At 40.1% G+C, this 26,337-nt stretch overlaps 1 protein-coding gene across 1 annotated transcript; it reads right to left on the reverse strand.

Annotated features, from left to right (window-relative positions):
• Positions 1-14,171: 14,171 nt before the first annotated feature.
• Positions 14,172-24,182, reverse strand: LOC124142622. Its single transcript, XM_046511197.2, has 4 exons — positions 24,031-24,182; positions 17,666-17,743; positions 16,738-16,849; positions 14,172-15,529 (listed from the first exon to the last, which is right to left on the reverse strand). The coding sequence occupies exons 1-4, from the start codon at positions 24,173-24,175 to the stop codon at positions 15,208-15,210; spliced, it is 657 nt and encodes a 218-aa protein (XP_046367153.1). The 5' UTR covers positions 24,176-24,182; the 3' UTR covers positions 14,172-15,207.
• Positions 24,183-26,337: the final 2,155 nt, after the last annotated feature.

Below are 26,337 nucleotides of genomic sequence, written 5' to 3' on the forward strand. Positions count from 1 at the left end.
GGTCTATGAGAATTTTGCCTTTCATGAATATGCTAGCCGTGTATAAAATTGCCTCATGGAGAAACTCACTGGCCTGTGATTATTTCTGTAACTGTAGTACTGCTGATGCGGCTTTAAGCAATATTACTCACTCACTCACTGACGGTAATCGTTTTGTTTCCAGCTTTCGGACACATTACTGTTTTCACTATCATTGGACATTCATGTACACAATTTCTTTTGTTAAATTATATTGAGCATGTTGAGGGTTTTATTATAAAGTACACAGACTCAGACTTTGTGTATGTAAATTACATAGCATTTTCAAGCTCAAGTCATAAGTTTGCTAAATGCTACTTGGAGAATGAAGAGCATGAAAGAAGCATGACCAAAGAACTACTATATTATGATATTACGCATGCGCACGGACAGCGTCTAAAACGCGAGAACCCGAGAACGCGAGATCGCTTTTTAATGATATTTGGTTTGAAGGCAAACTTCCTATTTCTTCGAAAAACACAACAGGAGTTCCACTTCCAAAGCCTGGTAAACATCCTACTGAATCCACATTCTACAGACCTATTGCTCTTACCTCTAACATGTGTACAATAGTGGAGAGAATGGTAAACAATCGTCTGGTTTACTTCATGGAAAAGAACATTCTCTTTTCAGGCGTTCAATCAGACTTTCGGAAAAATAGATCTTGTGCTGATCATTTAGTGCGACTTGAAACCGACATTAAAAGGCACTAGGTAGCACTGAATATTTAATGGCTGTTTTCATGGACGTTGAAAAAGTCTTTGACATGTTGTGGAGGGAAGGTTTGGCAATTTCTTAGCCCAACCTTATTTAATGTAATGATAAATTATTTGTTGGAGAATATCAATAATTCAAGATACTGGTCGAAACATCACGTTTTGAAGATGATGAAACCTTGTGGAAACGGTCCAGTAATTTTGACACTGTCTTCAAAAGCATCCACAATCTCTCTATCTTTTACATAATTGGTGTGTACATTGGGGTTTGAAGATTTCATCTGCAATCAAATTTACTCGGAAGAAGATTCTTCATAATTCAAAATTAGTCTTGTGTGGTTCTCATTTGGAGTTTGTAGATAAAGTTTTTAGGTCGCTGGTTTGATAAAGGGCTTACCTGGAAACCAAACATAGTCTATCTGATTCAGAACTGCACTTAAGTCCTGAACCATTCCAGTACCAAATGGGATGCAGACAGGAAGTGTTTATTAATTTCATATATAGCCCTCATTTGATTTCGACTTGAGTTCGGTTGTCTAGCCTATGGATCTGCATGTGCCACACAAAAGCAAGATTAGATTATACCTCTGTTGAGACTTTACAAGTTGATTCGGGTGAATGCCTTTCGATCTCAGACGGGAACTGTTAGAAGTTAGAAATATGTTAAAATTGAAATATTTTTGGGGAAAACACACTACGTCAACTGTGTTAAATGATTGTGTTGAGTATTTTTAAGACTCTTTAAAAGATGGTATGGGGCCTTATGGGATGCGTTCTCAGAGAACTGCTTTCCATTATATTGTATGTGACGTGACGTTGACATAGATGATACTACTGTTCTGCCCGAAAAGCCACCATGGTTGCTTGAAGTTCCAGCAGTTTATCATGATGTACTGGAACAAGTCAATAAATCTGAGCCAGCACCTCGTGTTAAAGCCATAGCCGAGGGACATATCCGAAGTTTACAGTGGATAACTGCCATGCAGATTTATACTGATGGATCTAAGTGCCCAGTGTCCGTTCATGTTGGTGCTGGTATCTTCATTGTTAATGAACATGGAGACATTTCTATACGATTGGCTGATCACTTGTCAGTATATTTCTGCTGAACTTGAAGCAATCGTTGAAGCATTGCGTTTTATTTATTTTTTAGGGCTTGTATCAGCGGTCATTTTCAGTGATTCTGCCAGTGCTTTACAAGCAATTCGGGTAGGTTCTTCCACACTGAGGCAGGACTTGGTCATCGCTATACTCGACCTTTATAATGAATTAAGTAAAGATCTTTTAGATGTTAAATTTTCATGGATACCTTTTCATGTTGAGCTTCTTGGAAATAAGAAGGCTGATAAATTGGCAAAAGCTGCATTAGACTTTGGTGAGTGAGAACGGGATGAGACAATTTTACATTCTCCTGCAGAATTAGGCACCGTCTATTTGTTCCATGCTAAAACAAAATGTCAACAGAGATGGGCATCATCCTTAAAAGGACGCCACCTCTATGGCATTGAGCCTTATATTTATACATTACAAATATCTAGAAACAACCGGAGAGAGGAGGTTCTCTTAACCCGACTTCGTCTTGGGCATTGTGGTCTTAGTACATATCTCAATATTATCAATAAAGACATTTCTGCACATTGTACAGTGTGTAATCAGCTCATTATTAACTGCATTGCCAAAAATATGTAACTCAACGTAAGGCAATGGTGGAGTCTCTCACAGTTCTCAATACTGACCTCTCATTGGCTGGACCTTTATGTTCTAGGAAGAAGTTCAGATTGTCATTCTTGCTTATATTAAAGCGTGTGGCAGTGTTGCTACTTTATGACATTGCTCGGAACTGAACAAACCTTTATTATGGACAAGGTGCAAATGGGCCTAGTTGCCCGAACACCTATAAAGCGTTTAGTGAGTGAGTGAGTGAGTGAGTGAGTGAGTGAGTGAGTGAGTGAGTGAGTGAGTGAGTGGGTGAGTGAGTGAGTGAGTGAGTGAGTGAGTGAGTGAGTGAGTTGTGTTTAACGTTTTCAGACGTTTACCAGTTCGGTGAAACCCACGAGCACGGGTATGGTGCTGACAAACCTAGAAACATAATCGGGGCGAACCGGGATTCGAACCCACAATCATAGATTTCTGGCGTGACCAAGGGACGCAACTCTGCACAGCGAATCGCGGCGCCTTAGACGACTGGGCCACCCGTGCCCCCAAAGCGTTTAATGACCAATAAATCAATTACAACAAATGCAGAGACTGATTATATAAGGTTTAACGTCGTTTTCAGCAATATTTCAAGCTGTATCACGGAGGGGTCGAATGCTGTAACCACTTAGCTAAATGATGAAACGGATGGTACCTAGTTTAGAGACAAAAGCCAACGTCTGCCATACTATTTAAACCATTATTTATTCATGTGTTATTTAACCTATTAGCTGTCATTTAATTTCAGATAGATATCAGATCTTCAATATTTCTATCACGTTTCTTTACGTTTAATCATGCATGCCATACATTCCTCCGTCAGTCGCATACAAGCAAGGAAACATAGGCCGCCTTTATTACAACCCCTGTCAATCGTGCGTTCGTCGTTCTGAAAACTGTTTTGGTTTCTAGATTGTTTGTTTGATTGTTAGTGTCCTGTTTAACGCTGCAGCCAGCAAAATTCCCCGTGACTAGTCGAGTCCGGATCACAGAATCCAGTGATTGACATCATGAGCATCTGTCTACGCATTCGGGATACGATGGCGTACATCAACGAAGTGAGTGAGCCTGACTACAAAACAACAAAACAACAAAACAACAAGAAGTAAAGAAACAACTACAGGTACCATACATGATATGTGACTAGAATCAAGTTTAGATGTGTATTAAAGTTCAAATTTACATTTCTTTAATTTGAAAATTTGTGTATGCCCCTCGCCTTCCCCCCTTTTGCTGTGTCATGTCATGGAAAAATAGAACTGTTTCAGTTTTTCATGACACACCTCCCCCCCCCCTCAAAACAAAAACAAACATATTTTGGACAGGACACACCGCATCTCTAGCGAGCTTGTTTTTTCTCTTCTTTTACAAACCTTAGGCACAATTACACACACATACACACGCACACCGGATTCCGAGAAGGAATACGTCGCTGTTCATGCTGTCATTCTGTCAACCACTTGATTTTTTACTCGGTTATTTACAGGCCGCCATGAAATATCTTGAATAGTGTCTACTGCGGCATATAACAACATGTACCGATAACGCTCACATCACAACACTTTAACAGCAAATTCCAAGTTTCAAGACATAGCTAGCCAGATATCTAGTGCCACATGGCAAGGAGTGACACAAGGACTGGGCACCTTCGTGACGTTTCATTCTGTTGCGACTTTACCACTTGAACACGCCAATCCTAGCGTTACCAGATCACAGAGACGAGATTTCTGCGTGCTTAAAAGACAGTGCACCTCGGGGTATTGATTCATTAGAAGCTACAATGGCGTTAAGCCTGGAGAGTGGGGCTGTGTACAGTTCATCAACACCGAACAACTCCGACACGTCAAGCCTAGACCAAGTGACACTTTGGTTACCAGCGACCTATGAAACTTGGAACACTTCAGGGCAACGCCAGATCTTATATCTGACCCCCTTCACGACGAAAGGTCTGTTCGATTACATCATACAGATGGTACTGGCTTTATTAATCGTTCTTATAAACAGCTTCGTGATGTATATCCTTGCAACCACATCGTCTTTGTACACCCCAACGCATTTCATAATCTGGAGCTTGGCGTTGTCAGATTTCGGGATGGGCTTGACCAGACCCCTTGAATCTTTACTGGAACTTGAAGTCTTAAAGGACTACCGCCTGTGTCTTTTTTCCTATTGTTCGACAGTAGCCCTCGGTAGTGTATCTATGCAACATTTGACTTTGGTCAGCGTCGATCGATATATCCGGATCAAACGACCCTTTCATTACCGGGATATTCTTTCTAGAAGAAGAGTGGTTTTCATATCGGTTATGCTGTGGACCATATGCTTTGTCTTTTCCTTTCTCCCAACGATGGGTTTCAGGAGGAGCGAGTACGACGGCTCGTCCTGCAGCGCGGAATACATCATGGAGCCATGGTTCTTTTTCCTTGCGGCGGGAGTAAGTTTCTTTCTCTGCTCGGTTGTCCTAACGTACATATATTTCAAGATATTTCTCATTGCTCGCAACAAGAGGAAGTTTTGCGTGTCAAGATGTATCAAGCGAAGACACATGTCTTCGGCTATGAGGAATTTAAAAGCGGCCAAGTTCCTCGCTGTGCTGTCCCTATATTTTCTGCTGTCTTGGGCACCTTTCTTCAGTTTGAGATTCGCTGCCTTTTTAGGGGGTCAGCGGTATGAACCTTCAGTTGCAGAGAGGGTGGCAGCTACCGTTGCTGTGGGAAATTCTCTTGGGAACCCCATATTGTATGCCTACGGAGACAGGAACGTGGGAATTGTTATGAAAAAGGTTATTTCAAAACTGAAATATTCAAAAGCTAGAAAACCTGTAAAATCACCAGCGCGAAGGCCAGGTATGTTCCAGACCGCCTCCGTGGTCTAGTGGTAGAGCGTCCGCCCGGAGAGCGGAAGGTCCGGGGTTCGATCCCCGGCCGCGTCATACCAAAAGACGTTAAAAGATGGTACTTTTGTTACCCTGTCTGGCGCTCGGCATTAAGGGGCTAAAGCAAGGACTGGTCGGCTCGGAGTCAGTATACTGTGTCTGAGTGGGGTATTCATGTTAAACTGCGGCATGGTATCTCAGTATGCTAGCAATATAAATCGGCATCAGTCCGGACTAGTACAAGCAGCCACCGACACACAGGTGCATGCACGTCGCTATATAAGTGCAATAATCTTGGACGCGACGTTAAACCCCATTTCACCTCACCTGTTTCTGTTGAGATTCGGCAGACGCTCATTGTATTGTGTTTGGACAGTGATTAGTCGTTAGGAATGTAGCACTATTTAACGTAAGCAGTCGTCCGGGAGTTAATATATTGAGATGCTAGTGTGGTGTGTAAACTTACATTCCGGTATACCGCGGATGGTGATAGTGTCTTATAGAAACATTCTCGTACCTCTAGACTGGTGAGGGCACTGTGTAGATATTTCCAGTAGCTAGTTAGGCTGTAGATGTAGCGGGACAAGAGCGTGTTTACGCATCTCTCACACTTTTCATCACACCAAGACCAGCTTTCGTGTGTGGATCACTCATCACCCCTGAATCCGTGCCTAGGCCCGTCTCGGAAGCTTTTACCGCTGCCGCCGCTTTGTGAATATATATTATTATCACTGACTTTTGCTATCACCACTGTATTTTTATATACTGACCACTGCCACCATATTATGTATTACCATTGAATATTGTAACACCACTCTATTGTGTACAGTCATTTTAAATGCTGTGCAGTAACTTGTATTGATTTGTAAACCTAGTGAAATTTTGTAATACATTTGTTGATTACATACAATTTGTTGGTTGTTTGTTGGTTTCACACTAAGTTCTTTTGCGTGCCGATTTCTGGCTAAACATATTGTTTTAGTTTGGGAATCGGCATTTATCAATATTAATATTAACCCTGTAAACTTATCATTGTTATCTACGTTACGCCAATCGGTTGATTGCACTTCAGCTCGCTTATTCTGAAGTTCGAATCCCAAATGCGATTATGTTCATGATATATGCCTAAAGGTAAGATCGAGTGAGTAAACGGGATTTAACGTCGCTTTGAAAAGTATTCCTTTATATAAGGGTCGGTCAGATGAAATAAAGCGACAAAAACTATTTCAATAATCATAAGAAAACTTTGCTAATTTCGACTACAGCATTAGAATGCCTTAACGAATCGTCATAATAAAATGATGATACCAGGTGTTCACGAAAAGATGAGCGTATCCTGCCTGACTTGTAGCACTCATCACAAACACAGGCAAAGGCAAGTCAACTGTTGACCTGAAAACACCGGTCAAATAGGGATTGCATCGGACATCCGTTTTGTCACTGATACGTCAAATTGGAAAATGTCCTCCACATGTCTACCATGAAACTTTTTCAAAGCTTTACTGAGGCATTCGACGTTGTGACCCCGGTCAAGAGTCGAATGACGTTCTTTGAAGAAAGCTTAACGTGTGTACGTTGATCACCTTGGACCATCGAATCTTTGAATCGAACATACCACTATCGGTGCCAATATCGCATGGTGAACACAGCGCCTTTAACCAGTTAAGTGCAAACATGTGATTCGATCGTGGCAGGAAAGGGACACAACTCTTCAGGGGGTAGGAATGCCTGGTACCAGACTCCAAAAGTTCATGACGAAATCCTTTTGGGGAGGAAAAATTCGATCAAATTGTTGTAACATGTCTCAGGGATAAGTCTAAAAAGAAATGTAATCGCACATTCTGGTGAACAATTTTCCCAAATTATTCATAACAGTAATTATTAAAAAATAGCCCACCTCGCTTGAATAATTTATAATATTGCACTTACTGATTCTGGCACTGGGTCATATTCCATAAGTTTATACATGTACTTCTAAATGCAGCATCTATAACCAGCATTTAGCTGAGTTATTTTGCGTTAAACAAATGGAAATCCCAATATGGCCGTTCGCTGAAAATGCGTCTTAACACACAATAAATAGTTTTCTCTGGATTAAACTTCACTTGCCATTTATCAGCGCATTCTGCGATTATTTGGAGATTAACATTAAGTATTCTGCTTGTATTCAGTGGATCTTCGACTACTACATAAAGTGAAGTATCATCAGCAAACAGTAGTATATTGTATTGCATATTATCAACAATGTCATTTAAATAGATAAGAAAAAGCAAAGGACCCAATACAGATCCATGAGGTACACCGTCTGCTACATGGTTTACGCTGGATCCTTGACCATTCATTACTACTCCCTGTGATCGATTGGATTAATAGCTTTGGAACCATTTCAATAAATATCCATTGATGCCCACTGCTTTTAATTTAGATAATGATCCGTTGTGCCATACCTTATCAAATACCTTACACTGAACACAGAATGCCCTTACTTCCTTATCATTATCATAGGCAGTAACTACCTCATTGTAAAAGTAAATGGGTTGACATTGCGTGGAATCTCCGGGTATAAAACCCGACTGTAATTTTGACAAAATATCATTATCTCTATGATTGGTTGATTGGTTTGTTGTTTTACGCCGCACTCACCAATATTCCAGCTATATGACGGCGGTCTGTAAATAATCGAGGCTGGACCAGACAATCCAATGATCAATATCATGAGCATCGATCCACGCAATTGGGATTGATGACATGCATCAACCGAGTCAGCGAGCCTGACCACCCGATCCCGTTAGTCGCCTTTTACGACAAGCATAGTCACCTTTTAACGGCAAGTATGGGTTGCTGAAGACCTATTCTACCCCGGAATCTTCAAGGGTCTTATGACTTATCTCTAAGAAAATTAAAGACATACCCACTTGAAGACCCACTTCTCGAATGAACATGAAGTTAAAGCAACTAGTCTGTAGTTGTGAATAGGTGCCGGGTTTGCTTCTTTCCACGTGTCAAGAAATACAGCATTTCGAATAGACAAATTAAATAGTTCAGAAACATATAAGCTCTTGGCGATCATTTTCATTAATCTGTTTCCAATGCCGCTAGGTCCAGTTGCCTTAGCAACATCAACAGGCAACAATACATCACACACCTCTTCCTGGGAGAAAACTATATCACTTTAAGTATATTGTGGATTTTATTATGTTAAACAGAAGGATTATCCGGTTTGTCAACCCGTGTCTGTCCACAATAATACTCATTAAATACATTGGATATTTCAACATCTGTATCATGAAATATCATTACAAGTTATTGGCAGAAAAGAAGACGCCGTCGTCTAAGATCTAAGGTAATTCTTAACAAGATGCCACCACCTTTTACTTCTCCGTGGGGGGCACGCTTGGCCCAGTCGTTTAAGCCGCCGCGATTCGCTGTGCAGAGTTGCGACCTTTGGGCACGCCAGAAACCTATGTTTGTGGGTTCGAATTCCGGTTCGCCCCGATTAGGTTTGTCAGCATCATACCCGTGCTCGTGGGTTTCACCGAACTGGTAAACGTCTAAGACCTGCATCACTTCGAGCTTTCCTCCCACATTAAGATGACACTATTTATTCTGCTTGCCTTTTTGACTTGCATGACCACGTTTTGCTTTTCTTACCATCGATATTACCTGATTTATAAGTTGTCTAAACTTGCGCCAATGATTTGGTATGTTAAGGAATTTAGCTATCTTATGCTGTCGGTTTCTCTTTCGCATAACGTAGCGTAATTTGACTATTCCTCCATGGTTGATCCTTTGGTCTTATAATAACCTCCTTATTAGGATCAACCTATCAGCTGTACTTTATTATTACATTGGTAATATATTCTGTTAACTCATATTTAGTTTTCCTAGAATACTGGAGATTACTTGTGTCAAGTATTAATTCCCTAGTTATGCTTTCAGTGTCGGCTCGCGAGAAATTATATATTTTTCGTTTAAAAGGTCAATCATTGCAAATCTTTCTTGCACTAACATTTGCAAATAATGGACAGTGGTAACTGCAAATACGATCAAGTTCTCCAAACTTCACAACTTTATTATTAACAGCTTTATTGTGAACAATCCTGAAGACATCCTATTAGCATGCTATTTACATGTCAAGAATTGAGTACCAATTTCCTCTAATAATAAACTGATTCGTTTGATATACCAAGCACCAATAATCTGTATGGTCATTGGGCAATTGTGTAAAATCACAAACCCTAATGGGATCCTGTCTACGTGATCACATCCGGTGAGTTAGGATCACAAATACTACCTATTATTTGTAGTTTTATTAAACCTAATATACCTTTAATGAATATTTACTGAGCCAAAAGTGGTTAATTTGTATTATCCTATTCCAAATTGAAGTTCTTATTGGTATATCCATACAAAAAATACCCCGTTTTTGATTAAATTATATCATTAATTTGAACTTGGCATCCCTTTCGAACTAGTAATTCCGTTCTAAAATTTGGTGCCCAAACAAAATATATATATTACACATCAGCTGTTGATGGTAAGTAGTGATTTATGATTAATATTTGATAAACAAATAGGATATATAGTGAAGTTAATAGGTTAGGTAGAAAAGTGGCGGCCATATTGGCGGCCATCTTTGATTTCAGGGTGACCGTAGTGAAAAAAATTGAGCACACCAAACAATTATTCTTTCTCATCACATAATCTATCAATCTAAATAGGTGAACTTAGTTTGTAAAGCGGGTACAATGGGAGTGTCAGATATGAGAAACAGACCTTCGCTTACTACTACATAATATGTAATAATACACTTTGAATAGAAACAGCCACACAAGTTTGCATGTAATGATAAGAACCTGACACAGTAAATCACGCATCGTATAACCATTTTTTGCTGCTTGCGTCCAATTAGACAGCATTGTATGATATTTTGGTTCATGCGCCTCTCATTTTGTCTCCATAATGTATTTCAGGCCAGATAAAAGTCGTGGTGAAAAGTCGATTGTCTTGAAAAAAAGTCCCATTGGACATTATATGGATTATTTCCCGGGTTACTCATCTGACACCTAAATCAGACTCGTTACACAATCTCTGTCATGCATTGCAGGCCAAATGAATTACTTCATTGGCACTATTTCAAAGAAACATTGCCAGCGAAATAGCTTTGTATTTACAAATAAGAAGTAAATATTTGTCAAAGTATGAATATTCTAACACATTTGTAAGTAATTTTGGTTGGCATGATCATGAGATGAATTTGAAATTGCAGAATATGCTTATCATTTATTTCTGAACTGTGTGCTTATACTCCATCTTGCTATACATGCAACTTATGTTCTGCGTTGTTCCATATTGTTTATACACACACTGCGAGTCGCATGACCTTAAACATGTATGTACATTTGGTCTTATGGCCTTTGTTGCAATACATCCTTGAAGCCTAAAAAATAAGCTTTTAAGAATACCATTCAATGGATGTTTTACACAAAAGCACTCAACACGACTCGTTAATTACGATGGAGCGGACGTCATGGAAACACATTTCGGAATCAGATTCTTGTCATTTCCTTCACCCTCATCATGATTTCCCGATCGGAATACTAATTACGGTAGTCCCTTTCTGAGACATAATAACATTGTCAGCATTTCAATGAGGAAGATATTTATCAAAAGGCAACACATACAGAAAACCAATATCGTGTCTGATTAGAACTTTCATAGTTTAAAGAGGCAGGTCGCATCTCAATCAGAATAGTACAATAGGCTTCACACATGATTAAGATGTCGAAAAGCAAAGACCGTTTGGAACCGCCCTTAAGAGAATCCCATTCAAGCTCGTCACGTTTGGTTTCTTTGAAAGGCATTTAGAAGTTGGAGTACTAAGTAAGGATACGAATTTATGGATGAACAACTTCTTTATTACAATTAAGAGCGACGTTTCGGTGTATTTTCTAACACCGTTACTTGCTTGATAACGGTGATAGAACCTACACCGAAACCTCCCTCCTCATTGTAATAAAGAAGTTGTTCATCCATAAATTCTTATCCTTACTATGTTTTGTTTAAATGTTGTTTAACGCCGCACTCAGCGCTATTGCAGCTATATGACGGCGGTCTGTAAATAATCGAGTCTGGACCAGACAATTCAGTGACTGACATCATGAGCTCCATGATGGGCTCCATGATGACCCACACATGCTTTATTCAAAATATATACTACAAATATATTATACGCATATATATTTCAAAGATAACCGGCGAGACAAAATACAAAAGCATATCAGTGAATAATTATCCAAATAATTTACAACAAAACATTGAGAAATAATCCAAACAATAATGAAAGGTTCATCGACAATGTTCTAACAAGGAGAGATCAAGAGATCCCTCGTACGAGCTTCATATACCAAAGATTACACAAATAAATAATACAGTGTCCTTAAAGGAGCAAGAGAGAATGTTGTAAATCTGAAACTCAACAACACCCCGCTATCTCTAGGGGGCTTCGTTTAAGTTTGGAACATTTTGAAACATAGCAATAATACAAAATACTAATTGTAACCGGGTTACTGTGAGGATGGGGACACAGGGTCCATGACAGTTGGTACGTTGTGAGAACTTCTAATTCCCCAAATGACATCACACACACGCTGAAACAATACACTATACAATAAATACAGTATCATACAATAGGACCATTATTTTAAAACACATCCTTACATCCGTTAGACGTTATACAAATTAGAAAGCTTATGGTATAGTTAACTACAAGGGGCTATAACTCCTTGGTGTATAAATTCATAGTTAATACATATATAGACATGGATGTCCATCCCAACAGATTTGATACTAAATATTACATACACATACTATAGTCCTCGCCACTTGAAATAGAATCAGGAAATATCGCGATGATTATTCAACGAAGAGAGTTGCATGAATGCTTATTAAACACGGTGCCGTATTTGTTATGGGTTTGAGAAAATCACATGGGAATATAGGCATGAGTAATCGTTGGAAAAAATGTAACCAAACTTCTAAAAGAAACTATATCTTTGTCTGAATTAGATAAATAATTATAAAATATTTTTAAAAACATTCCTTTGCGTAAATTATTACACAAAACATGTTAATGCTATTCGGCAACAATCACAGGATGGAGACACGTCCTGTCCTAGACTGTTTTACCTGCCCTAGAGTGCTTGCGCTCCACGCTTGCAGCCTCTAGGAGGCGAAGGGCAGGGTACCAGTCTGGCTCTGTTCGACCTATTTCCGCATATAGCATATTGCTATGCGGGAAACTTTGGCCAATTTCCGTGTAGCGAAGACCGTGTAAGGAAGACTGTTGAGAGGTTCGGGGACAGGCCTATAGCATATTGCTATGCGGGAAACGTTGCCCCAATTCCCGTGTATCGAGATATTACCACTTTTGGACTTTTTGTGAATAATTGACGTGTCAGGCTACAGGAGTAAACATATTACTATTAAGGAGGTAACTCTCATAGAGAAGTGTTTGTTTTCTACTTGTATATTATAGAAATATTCAAAAAGAAATGTACCATATTTTCATTCCTGATTCTGAAGGTACCACGCGCAAATTACAATTGGTTCTATCTTCTGAGTTACACGAGTGCTCTTTATGACAGAATAGGTACTTGCATCAATAGCTAGGAAAGGTACAAAACTTCTTTGCGCGTTGGGCTCTAGATCAAAGTTCTCTTGTACTTTTAACGTGAAAACATGTCATTCCGCCGACAACGAATACAACTTACTGTTATGACAAATATTGCAATGGGCGCTTTTCAAGAAATGTCAATTTTCTCAGCGATTAACATCAGCGTTAAGTCTTGATCACGCGGTTACAATCCGGGTAAGATTCGACAGTTGGGTGACTGCGAGCGGTTATCGTGAGCAGTGACCTGAGTCAATAGCGCTTTAAGCACTACATCTGCACATTTACTTTCAGTTCGTGCTGGTAATATATGTAAGCTGCACACGCTGCAAAATGAAGTCGCTCGCAGTCACCTGACTCCCCATCCTCATATACAGTAACCACGTGATCAATGATGGACATTTCTTGAAAAGAGCTCTTATCGGCGCTTATCGGCGGATATTATCACACATGCTGCTATCTTCGTTAATTAATCATCGCGATATTTCGTGATTCTATTTCGAGAACTACAGTATACAAACAATTACCTATAAGGGGAGAATGATCCTGTGTCATCACTTCCCGATATTTGCAAATAAGCTTTTCAGCGATTCTTAATGCTGATTGGTCAATTCAAGCCACAATACGTCACAGTCTTTCATTGAGAAAAATGCGATATAACTTCTCCCAGCGTCCATGACGTCACAGAATGATAACATGACGTCATCTGAACAATAGGCTACCTAAAGTGAGATTTTATCAGTAAGGCTGACATTTCACACACACTTTTCTTCAATTTCTCTCTTAAAATGACAAATAGAGTAATGTACGAAACTCGGAATCGCGGATTACCTGTCCCTCGTGAATGAATGCTGTAAGTCCCTCATCAAGGGCTCGGCAGCAACTATTCACTCGGGACAGACCATCCCTAATTCCTTGTAAGTGGCTTGTTATTCTCCGGGTAATTCCTACCCTGTGCGACCGCCTCCGTGGTCTAGTGGTAGAGCGTCCGCCCGGAGAGCGGAAGGTCCAGGGTTCAATCCCGGGCCGCGTCATACAAAAAGACGTTAAAAGATTGTACTTGTTGTTACCCTGTCTGGCGCTCGACACTAAGGGGCTAAAACAAGGACTGGTCGGCTCGGAGTCAGTATACTGTGTCTGAGTGGGGTATTCATGTTAAAACTGCGGCATGGTATCTCAGTGAGCTAGCACTATAAATCGGCATCAGTCCGGACTAGTACAAGCAGCCACACACACACATACACGTGCATGCACGTCGCTATATAAGTGCAGTAATCTTGGACGCGACGTTAAACCCAATTTCACCTCACCTCACCCACCCTGTGCAAACACCAACAGCGCTAGCCGAGCCAAACACTAAAAGCGTCTCTAAAATATGTTAACATTAACATTGCTATATCTGCAAATCACTATATCTATAAACATTACAAAATTGTGAAACACACCAAAACAATCAAGGCTAATACCACATTCAAACTTCCATTGATCTCTACACAACTCCTTCTTAATGAAATAACTAATGAAACATTCAATGATTCACTTGTAGGGAAATTAGAAACGCTTTAATTAATTAGATAAGTTATTTTGCAGTTTTATACTTTTATTTTCGCTTCAATGGGATAAACATTTGAACGAATGAGGCCTTGCATAGCCCTTGGCAAGTGCTGTCATACAATCTCGGCCATCTATTAGACATTCCAGAATGTTCTTTTGTTCAGTTTTCAAATTTTGAATCGCGAACTTTGTCAAATTAATTTCAAAGAACAGTATGGAATGGAAGTCGCAAGTTTGAAACTAGTGTCGCATAACTCCAGCAAGCTCCTGTACTGGGTGGTGTCGATTTCCTGTTAGTCGTGACATTGGTTGGTCAAGATAAGTTTGCGAAAGGAAGTTCTGTCGTGATTTGTTATGGGATGTCATCAGATCTTTGTGTAGCGGTAGCCATAACTAAGATCTACACCAAACTACCCTTAAATAAAATAGACTGATACCGAACTTTACACCTAAAACCAAAGCGTACTAATATACAAATATTAGTTGACATAAAAACTAATGTGGACATAACTGTAAAATACAATATAATGAATCTTCCTCTGAGAAAATGGCATCATACAATCTCTTAGACTTGAGACTGGTTGAATATCTGCAACGACATACAAGTATTTGGTCAGCCCTTGTACGCGTCATACTCTCATTAAGTGACCTTGGTGTTGTCTTCCCTTTGCATAACATCACATCGTCATATCATTATATTTGACGTTAGTATACGTTGAAGATTCCTGAGTTCTGTCGTTACCAATGACGAGGGTATTAGCGTAAACCTGACTACGTGACTTCCGGTTCCGGTTTGGCATGCCTCCAATCAACTCGTGATTCTCGTAGTTCCTTCGGCTCTCTTCATCAAGGAAATCAGAGCCCCAGCTGAACACACTGGCGGCGTCTCTGATAGCCCGTGATGTTTCGCCCGCGTCGAGTCGACGAAGATGTATTTGGGGGTCTTCAGATTTGTAGAAATCCGATGATGCCTCGATATCAATCACTTTCTCAGACCTCCTGTAGGAAATAAATTCTTTATCATATTTTATGTGTTCCTTTTCAAATGATACACATTAAAACTTTGAAGCCACGTATTCTGTGACTAAATTGGAAAGAATGGACAGGATTGTTGATTTGGTACCCTGAGGGTATAATATGAAACACTGGTCTGTCGACTATTTATTTACAAGCTGTCGGAATATAACAGTAGTGTGTATGCTGCCCCATAGAAATAAATTCATTATTATTATTATTATTATTATTATTATTATAATTATTATTATTTACAGATTAAAATAAAAAAATGCAGCAAAGAGGGTTTGGGTGATCCTGGCACAGTCAGGCTGGTTAGGATCATCATCAGCTCAGGGCCCTTGCCCCCTCAACACGCAGCCCAGACAGCGAATGGGACTTCTCGATGCCTAGTCAAACCCACCAAGAACTTTTCGGAGAGTGTGAAGACTCCCCAACACTGCAGCCTTCTGCATCACCCAGATTGTGTTAGAAGAGCTGTATTCCTGGTAGGACTACATCAAATTTCACAGTAGGTTTATCTTCCAAATGTCCAGTTGTTTCGTTCACGAACGCGGATTTATAATTCTGTCTCGTGCTATTATCAAACTGTATGCTATCATATGTTGCTCTTTAGTGTTAAAAAAGTTTCCTGTACATAGGGATTATAATACGAGCATGTGTGTCATACTGGATTTACAAAACGGTGTCAGAAAACATGCCGGGCGAGAGCGCATGTAATACATTAATTCTTACACGGGTTTCGTAAAATCACACATATTACCCATTTTTCTCTTAATCTTTTAGAGCTCCCCTTTACAAAAATGATCACAAGGTCGAATGACGTCAAAAATTTACAGCTATGACGTCGTTTTCTAGTGTGACGTCACAATGAGATTCGAATGACGTCAACAAGAAGTGATATTTGCACAAGTGAACATACGATTTTTATTAACTTAATTTCTTGTTTCTTTGTTTGTTTAACGCCGCACTCAGCAATATTCCATTTATATGACGGCAGGCTGTAAAGAATCGAGTCTGGACCAGAAAATCCAGTGATTGACATCATGAACATCGATCCACGCTATTGGGATACGACCACGTATCACGTACCGATCACGTTAGTCGTGCTGGCAGTCACTACCCCATACTAGTTACGGCACCTGGAGTAAACGGCGTATATCAACATGCAGTGAAATACCGTTATTGCTCACCGCTTTCGCACAAAGTGCCAGACACACACAACCAGGCTGAGGAGAAGGATGGCCCCGACTATTGATGCGGAGATGATGACAATTTTAACCACGTATGGCATAAGATATCCGTCTGCAAGAAAGAAAGTAAAGAATAATATCTGCAAATTAAACACCTTCACACACGCACGCAGGCACACTGTCTGCAATATTGACCTCTTATTACTGCGGGGATATTTTGGTTCACACATTTATACTCATGAATCGAAACAGCGTAAAGCATGGCGGATGAACGCTTTGACCACTAGGTTACCCCTACGCCCCCTGAACAATAATTTATCTCCCTCTGCAAGTATGTGAAATGAGAGTTATATATACTGAAAAAAAATATAGTTAGGGATCATGAGTGTTTTTAGAGATATTTTTGTTGTGAAGACTGTGCACACAATGTCATATCCCCCAAATATTCATGATCCCTAATGTTTTTGGTTCAGGATATGTTCGCGTCTGCTTCAGGATATGAGGACTAGTTTTTTATGGCTATTTTTAGACGATACTTGATCCGAGAATGCCCATACAGACCTCATATCACTAACCATAATGTTATATTGGGGAAAGACAAAGCATAACTAATAAATAGTTTTTTAGTCACTTAGTTTCATATTTGTGGCACAATAGATATAAATGTAGCCACAAAATTGAGAATTTCCATTAGTTGTAAAATTTAGTATTTTCTATCCAATTGTGTTGCATGAAGTGAAACATCGGTTGTCTGGGGCTCGGGATCGGAATCGTACAAATAAGTAGTAAACACATAGAAAATAACGCCGTTACAAAAGTGGACAAGTAATATTTACACTGTGTCAATTTTGGGTTAAAGTCTTTCGTATATACTTCACATATCACCACGTTTGCCACATGAATCACGACTGAATATGACATACTGTACCCTCTGCGCAGTTCGCATCAGCTGTGCCATTGCAACTTCTTCCGGTACTTATAGGAGTGGACATCCGGTTTCCCTGAGCTGTAAGAGAGAACGGGAATCTTGGGAAGACTATTTATACCGTAAGCACACAAGGAAATGATCTGACAGTTTATGCGTAGTTACATGATCCTTGTTGGCAGATATCTCTGTGTGTGTGTGTGTGTGTGTGTGTGTGTGTGTGTGTGTGTGTGTGTGTGTGTGTGTGTGTGTGTGGATGTACATCACCCGTGGGGCATCTGGACAATGGAGGTGTACACGCCAGGATATGACCTCAGGTTACGAAACAAAATTTAAGATATATTTTATTGAAACACGAGGAAAATTTCTGTGAAACAAGGAAATATTGATGAGTCAATTCAAAAAAATATATCAAGAGGAATGAATATGCACTTCCTTTGAATATATTCTTCAGTTTATATACAGGAATATCGATTCTGATTCCAGGGAAACACAGACATGACTTTCTAGATAGAAATAGGGACATAGTTAGGAATAAGGAACATGACATCCTCCAAGGGGACCATGGATATAAATGATTGGATATAAACACATAGTTGGGACCATGTGTTACACCATCATCAACAAGTGGAGTGAGTGAGTTAATATTTAACGTCACATCGGCAGTATTGCAGCCATATCGTGACGAGATAAAATTTCATCAACAAGTGGATATAAATATGGTTGGGACCACGGGTTATATCAACAAGTGGATATAAACATGGTTGGGGCCATTGGTAATATCATCAAGTGGATATAAACACAGAGATGGGACCACGGATGGATATAAACATAGTTGGGACCACGGGTTATATCATCAAGTGGATATGAACAGCGGTGAGACCACGGGTAATATCATCAAGTGGATATAAACACAGAGTTGGGACCATGGGTAATATCATCAAGTGGATATAAACAGAGGTGGGACCACGGATGGATATAAACACAGTGGCCCCATAAACACAGAGTTGGGACCACGGGTTATATCATCAAGTAGATATAAACACAGAGGTGGGACCACGGGTAATATCATCAAGTGGATATAAACACAGAGGTGGGACCACGGGTAATATCATCAAGTGCATATAAACACAGAGTTGGGACCATGGGTAATATCATCAAGTAGATATAAACACAGGGGTGGGACCACGGGTTATATCATCAAGTGGATATAAACACAGAGGTGGGATCACAGATGGATATAAACAGAGAGGTGGGACCACGGGTAATATCATCAAGTAGATATAAACACAGGGGTGGGACCACGGGTAATATCATCAAGTGGATATAAACACAGAGGTGGGATCACAGATGGATATAAACACAGAGGTGGGACCACGGGTAATATAATCAAGTAGATATAAACACAGGGGTGGGACCACGGGTAATATCATCAAGTGGATATAAACACAGAGGTGGGATCACAGATGGATATAAACACAGGGTTGGGACCACGGGTAATATCATCAAGTAGATATAAACACAGGGGTGGGACCACGGGTAATATCATCAAGTGGATATAAACACAGAGGTGGGATCACAGATGGATATAAACACAGAGTTGGGACCATGGGTAATATCATCAAGTAGATATAAACACAGGGGTGGGACCACGGGTAATATCATCAAGTGGATATAAACACAGAGGTGGGAGCACAGATGGATAGAAACACAGGGTTGGGACCACGGGTAATATCATCAAGTGGATATAAACACATAGTTGGGACCATGGGTTATATCACCAAGTGGATATAAACACAGAGGTGGGGCCACGGGCTTTTCATCAAGTAGATATAAACACATAGTTGGGACCATGTGTTTTATCATCAAGTGGATATAAACAGAGGTGGGACCACGGATGGATATAAACACAGTGGCCCCATAAACACAGAGTTGGGACCACGGGTTATATCATCAAGTAGATATAAACACAGAGGTGGGACCACGGGTAATATCATCAAGTGGATATAAACACAGAGGTGGGACCACGGGTAATATCATCAAGTGCATATAAACACAGAGTTGGGACCATGGGTAATATCATCAAGTAGATATAAACACAGGGGTGGGACCACGGGTTATATCATCAAGTGGATATAAACACAGAGGTGGGATCACAGATGGATATAAACAGAGAGGTGGGACCACGGGTAATATCATCAAGTAGATATAAACACAGGGGTGGGACCACGGGTAATATCATCAAGTGGATATAAACACAGAGGTGGGATCACAGATGGATATAAACACAGAGGTGGGACCACGGGTAATATAATCAAGTAGATATAAACACAGGGGTGGGACCACGGGTAATATCATCAAGTGGATATAAACACAGAGGTGGGATCACAGATGGATATAAACACAGGGTTGGGACCACGGGTAATATCATCAAGTAGATATAAACACAGGGGTGGGACCACGGGTAATATCATCAAGTGGATATAAACACAGAGGTGGGATCACAGATGGATATAAACACAGAGTTGGGACCATGGGTAATATCATCAAGTAGATATAAACACAGGGGTGGGACCACGGGTAATATCATCAAGTGGATATAAACACAGAGGTGGGAGCACAGATGGATAGAAACACAGGGTTGGGACCACGGGTAATATCATCAAGTGGATATAAACACATAGTTGGGACCATGGGTTATATCACCAAGTGGATATAAACACAGAGGTGGGGCCACGGGTTTTTCATCAAGTAGATATAAACACATAGTTGGGACCATGTGTTTTATCATCAAGTGGATATAAACACATAGTTGGGATCATGGGTTATATCATCAAGTGGATACAAACACAGAGTTGGGGCCATGAGTAATATCATCAATGGGATATAAACACAGGGTTGGGACCACGGGTAATATCATCAAGTAGATATAAACACATAGTTGAGACCATGGGTTATATCACCAAGTGGATATAAACACTGAGGTTGGGCCACGGGTTATATCATCAAGTGGATATAAACACATAGTTGGGACCATGGGTTATATAACCAAGTGGATATAAACACAGAGGTGGGGCCACGGGTGGATATAAACACAGAGGTGGGACCACGGGTAATACCATCAAGTGGATATAAACACAGAGGTGGGACCACGGGTAATATCATCAAGTGGATATAAACACAGAGGTGGGACCACGGGTAATATCATCAAGTGGATATAAACACAGAGGTGGGACTACGGGTAATATCATCAAGTGGATATAAACACAGAGGTGGGACCACGGGTAATATCATCAAGTAGATATAAACACAGAGGTGGGGCCACGGGTGGATATAAACACAGAGGTGGGACCACGGGTAATATCATCAAGTAGATATAAACACAGAGGTGGGACCACGGGTAATATCATCAAGTGGATATAAACACAGAGGTGGGACTACGGGTAATATCATCAAGTGGATATAAACACAGGGGTGGGACCACGGGTAATATCATCAAGTAGATATAAACACAGAGGTGGGGCCACGGGTGGATATAAACACAGAGGTGGGACCACGGGTAATATCATCAAGTAGATATAAACAGATTTGGGACCATGGGTAATACCATCAAGTGGATATAAACACAGAGGTGGGACCACGGGTAATATCATCAAGTGGATATAAACACAGAGGTGGGGCCACGGGTAAATATCATCAAGTGGATATAAACACAGAGGTGGGATCATGGATGGATATAAACACAGAGGTGGGACCACGGGTAATATCATCAAGTGGATATAAACACAGGGGTGGGACCACGGGTAATATCATCAAGTGGATATAAACACAGAGGTGGGATCATGGATGGATATAAACACAGAGGTGGGACCACGGGTAATATCATCAAGTGGATATAAACACAGGGGTGGGACCACGGGTAATATCATCAAGTGGATATGAACACATAGTTGGGACCATGGATTATATCACCAAGTGGATTTAAACACAGAGTTGGGACCACGGGTTATAACATCAAGTGGATATAAACACAGCGTTGGGACCACAGGTTATATCATCAAGTGGATATATACAAGTGGAGTTGGGACCATGGGTTATGTAATAAACAAATGGCTATAAACAAATTGTTGGGACCAAAGGTTATTTCATTAACGCGTGAATATAAACACAATGTTGGGACAATGAATTATATCATTAACACGTGAATATAAACACAAAGTTGGGACCATGGATTAAAGCAAAAACACGTGAATATAAACAGAATGTTGGGACCATGAGTTATATCATAAACAAGTGGATATAAACACAATGTTGGGACAATGGATTATAGCATTAACACGTGAGTATTAACACAATGTTGGGACCATGGACTATATCATAAACACGCGAATATAAACACAATGTTGGAAACATTGGTTATTTCAGAAACACGCGAATATAAACACAGTGTTGGGACCATGGGCTATATCATAAACACGCGAATATAAACACAATGTTGGAAACATTGGTTATATCAGAAACACGCGAATATAAACACAATGTTGGAAACATTGGTTATATCAGAAACACGCGAATATAAACACAGTGTTGGGACCATGGGCTATATCATAAACACGCGAATATAAACGCAATGTTGGAAACTTTGGTTGTATCAGAAACACGCGAATATAAACACAATGTTTGGACCATGGGTTATATATTATAAACACGTGAATATAAACACAATGTTGGGTCCATTGGTTATATGATAAACATGTGAATATAAACAGATTTTTGGGACACTGGATTATATCATAAACACGTGAATATAAACAGAATGTTGGATCCATGGGTTATATCATAAACACGTGAATATAAACAGATTGTTGGGTCCATGGGTAATATAAGAACAAACTCACTGTTGGGACCATGGATTGTATCATAAACAAGTAGATATAAACACAATGTGGAGACCATGGTTATATAATAAACGAGTGTATATAAACACAATGTTGGGACCATGGTTATATCATAAACAAGTAGATATAAACACAATGTGGAGACCATGGTTATATAATAAACGAGTGTATATAAACACAATGTTGGGACCATGGTTATATCATAAACAAGTAGATATAAATACAATGTGGAGACCATGGTTATATAATAAACGAGTGTATATAAACACAATGTTGGGACCATGGTTATATCATAAACAAGTAGATATAAATACAATGTGGAGACCATGGTTATATTATAAACGAGTGTATATAAACACAATGTTGGGACCATGGTTATATCATAAACAAGTGGATATAAAGACAATGTTGGGACCATGCGTTATTTCGTCATCAACAAGTGGATGTAGACATATTAGGAACCCTGGGTAGTAGCATCATAGACGAGTGAACATATATTTGAGAGCATTGTTTTAAACATCTGGACGAGTGGATATAAGCACAGGCCTACGACAGGCTATTATGAAACTGTAAAGAGGGGCACATGAACATATATTTGAGAGCATTGTTTAAAACATCTGGACGAGTGGATATAAGCACAGGCCTACGACAGGCTATTATGACACTGTAGAAGAGGGGACATGAACGTATATTTGAGAGCATTGTTTAAAACATCTGGACGAGTGGATATAAGCACAGGCCTACGACAGGGTATTATGAAACTGTAGAAGAGGGGACATGAACATATATTTGAGAGCATTGTTTAAAACATCTGGACGAGTGGATATAAGGACAGGCCTACCACAGGGTATTATGACACTGTAGAAGAGGGGACATGAACATATATTTGGGAGCATTGTTTAAAACATCTGGACGAGTGGATATAAGCACAGGCCTACGACAGGGCATTATGAAACTGTAGAAGAGGGGACATGAACATATATTTGAGAGCATTGTTTTAAACATCTGGACGAGTGGATATAAGCACAGGCCTACGACAGGCTATTATGACACTGTAGAAGAGGGGACATGAACGTATATTTGAGAGCATTGTTTAAATCATCTGGACGGGTGGATATAAGCACAGACCTACCACAGGGTATTATGACACTGTAGAAGAGGGGACATGAACGTATATTTGAGAGCATTGTTTAAAACATCTGGACGAGTGGATATAAGCACAGGCCTACCACAGGGTATTATGGCACTGTAGAAGAGGGGACATGAACGTATATTTGGCACCATGTGTAATGACACACAGAAGGACAGACATGAACAAATGCAATTAACAACATTAACACAAATACATGTACAGACAAGGCGAAAGTAGTGGTCAATACGGCTATATTAACAACCAACACAACACGGGTATTGCATCTTCAGTAGGTAACACATCTTGTGCGGATAAAGGGGCTGTACAGATAATCTTACCCGATACTGTAGTAACTTTAGGTGAACACAAGATGACTGCGATCGCAGAGTATATCACATAGTGTGACATCTTTGACATGACACACAAGTACGGTGTATATATACACTGGTGTATATGACTAATAAAGCAGATCGCTTTGAACATTTGATGTTGGACGGAAACAAGACGCATCTGCAGCAGGGTTGTATTTTGTCGAATGTTAACTTTCAAAAATAATTTGTGGAAAATGCAACAGCAACATAAAGTCCGACTGTTTTTGTTTTCGCAACCACTGCTTTAGCACATCTGAAAACGCGCAATGAAAGAAGTAAAGGTACAAACGTAAAGGAGAAGCAGTCAACAGTGAGAACAATAGCCCAAACGCACCCAACGGATGCTCCGTTCCCGTCCTTTATGCTAAGACCTCCTGTCCTGAACATCAAACCTAATGTAGAGCAATGCAAACTTCCTCGTTACAGTTACCTCTTGACCTTACGCTTTGTTTCAGAAACAAACAGTCACGGCATTAAAGGGTATTAATATTGCAACAGTGCTAAAATTGCTATATTTGATTCAACTTTTTGTCAAATTCGCCTTCAGTTCATAAGTTGTCGGTTAACCATTTAAACCTGTCGGTACATACTAGCGATAAGAAATTGTATAACAACATCTGGCACTTCAGATTTACGCTGCCTGAAACAGGTCGGTGGGCGAAACTTTAATTACATGTTGAATAACAACTGGTTGTGGTCAGCGCGTTCGGCACTTACCAGTGTACCGTTATCAGCCATTTAGCTGCAACTGACCAAACTAGAAAATTGAAAACGCGAAACCAAACACAAGCTGAGTGATTCTATCGGCATTTATAATCTTCTATTCCTCAACTTTCCAAACTGACCGTCTGCTTTGGCTATTAACAGACCAAACCCATCATACAAAATTGTATAACATGTCCAGTCTTTATTAGTCCAAAGTCTCAAATTTCAAACTTGATATGCAGTGTAGACTTGCCTTCAGATTAACAAAGGAGGTCTCAGGTATAAATATAGGGGGAAATCGACTGTTAGTCATTCCTGCTTTGCCTGAGAACCTCTCTCTGTTTGTCTTTGAGGGTGTGTTGATCCCGTGGCTAATTGCCCGAAAGTCATTCTAGGTTTTGATCAGTTTTAATGTAAAAACTAACTCTGTTTCAATAGTAAGAATTAGGATATACCTTACATATTTTAAGAGACGTTATTTAAAAACTGTCTTGGTATTAATTAAATCCACTTTGGAAACCAGAGGAATTCTGATTGTGTGTGAAATTAAAGTATCAACTGAAACAAATCCCCATAGCTGGCAGGATACGCTGTCATGAGTTCGAATCCCAGTCCTGTTTCTTGATCGGTTAGAATCATGCCAGTGTGAGTTTCCAAAAGGTTGTAACCGCCCTGAGCACTTCCGTACATTCCTCCGTTTTAAACGGATATATCAAGTCGTTTCATTCCACCAAATTTACTTCCTCGTTAAAGCGTCTACACAAAACTACGGTGATGTCCTATGTATGCTCTGCCTCACTGGCACACGAGGGACCACGATTCTGTAAAGAAAGCCCACAGCAACAACAAAATGCTGGCCTTCTGTTTATAAACGAAGGAACATGTTACGGCCGCTTTCAATCAATCTATCGTGATCGTAATTTCACTGACTGACCTGTAAAATCACCAGCGCGAAGGCCAGGTATGTTCCAGACCGCCTCCGTGGTCTAGCGGTAGAGCGTCCGCCCGGAGAGCGGAAGGTCCGGGGTTCGATCCCCGGCCGCGTCATACCCAAGACGTTAAGAGATGGTACTTGTTGTTACCCTGTCTGGCGCTCGGCATTACGGGGCTAAAACAAGGACTGGTCGGCTCGGAGTCAGTATATTAGCTAGCACTATAAATCGGCATCAGTCCGGACTAGTACAAGCAGACACACAAACACACACACGTACATGCACGTCGCTATATAAGTGCAATAATCTTGGACGCGACGTTAAACCCCATTTCACCTCACCTCACCCAGGTATGTTCCTGTGGTATCATAGTTATCCATTCTAGGTATGCCGTGATATGACAGCAGTTTTTAAAGTCATATACAGAAGATAAAGACGCTCATCTTAATAAGGCCTTTAAATCTCAAACATTTCACAAACGTCTTATTTGCTAAGACGTGTAAGTCTTGGCACATCATTAACAAACAACTTGTAGTAGCTCGCCTTCATTCGTCACCACTCGGATCTTTCCGTAACCTACAAGTTGGTCACGAATGTTAAGGGTTATAAGTACAATGGGGGGTAACTCTGGAAGCTT

Source organism: Haliotis rufescens, unplaced genomic scaffold, assembly GCF_023055435.1.
Source record: "Haliotis rufescens isolate VD_foot unplaced genomic scaffold, xgHalRufe1.0.p SCAF_2, whole genome shotgun sequence".
Lineage (NCBI taxonomy): Eukaryota > Metazoa > Mollusca > Gastropoda > Lepetellida > Haliotidae > Haliotis > Haliotis rufescens.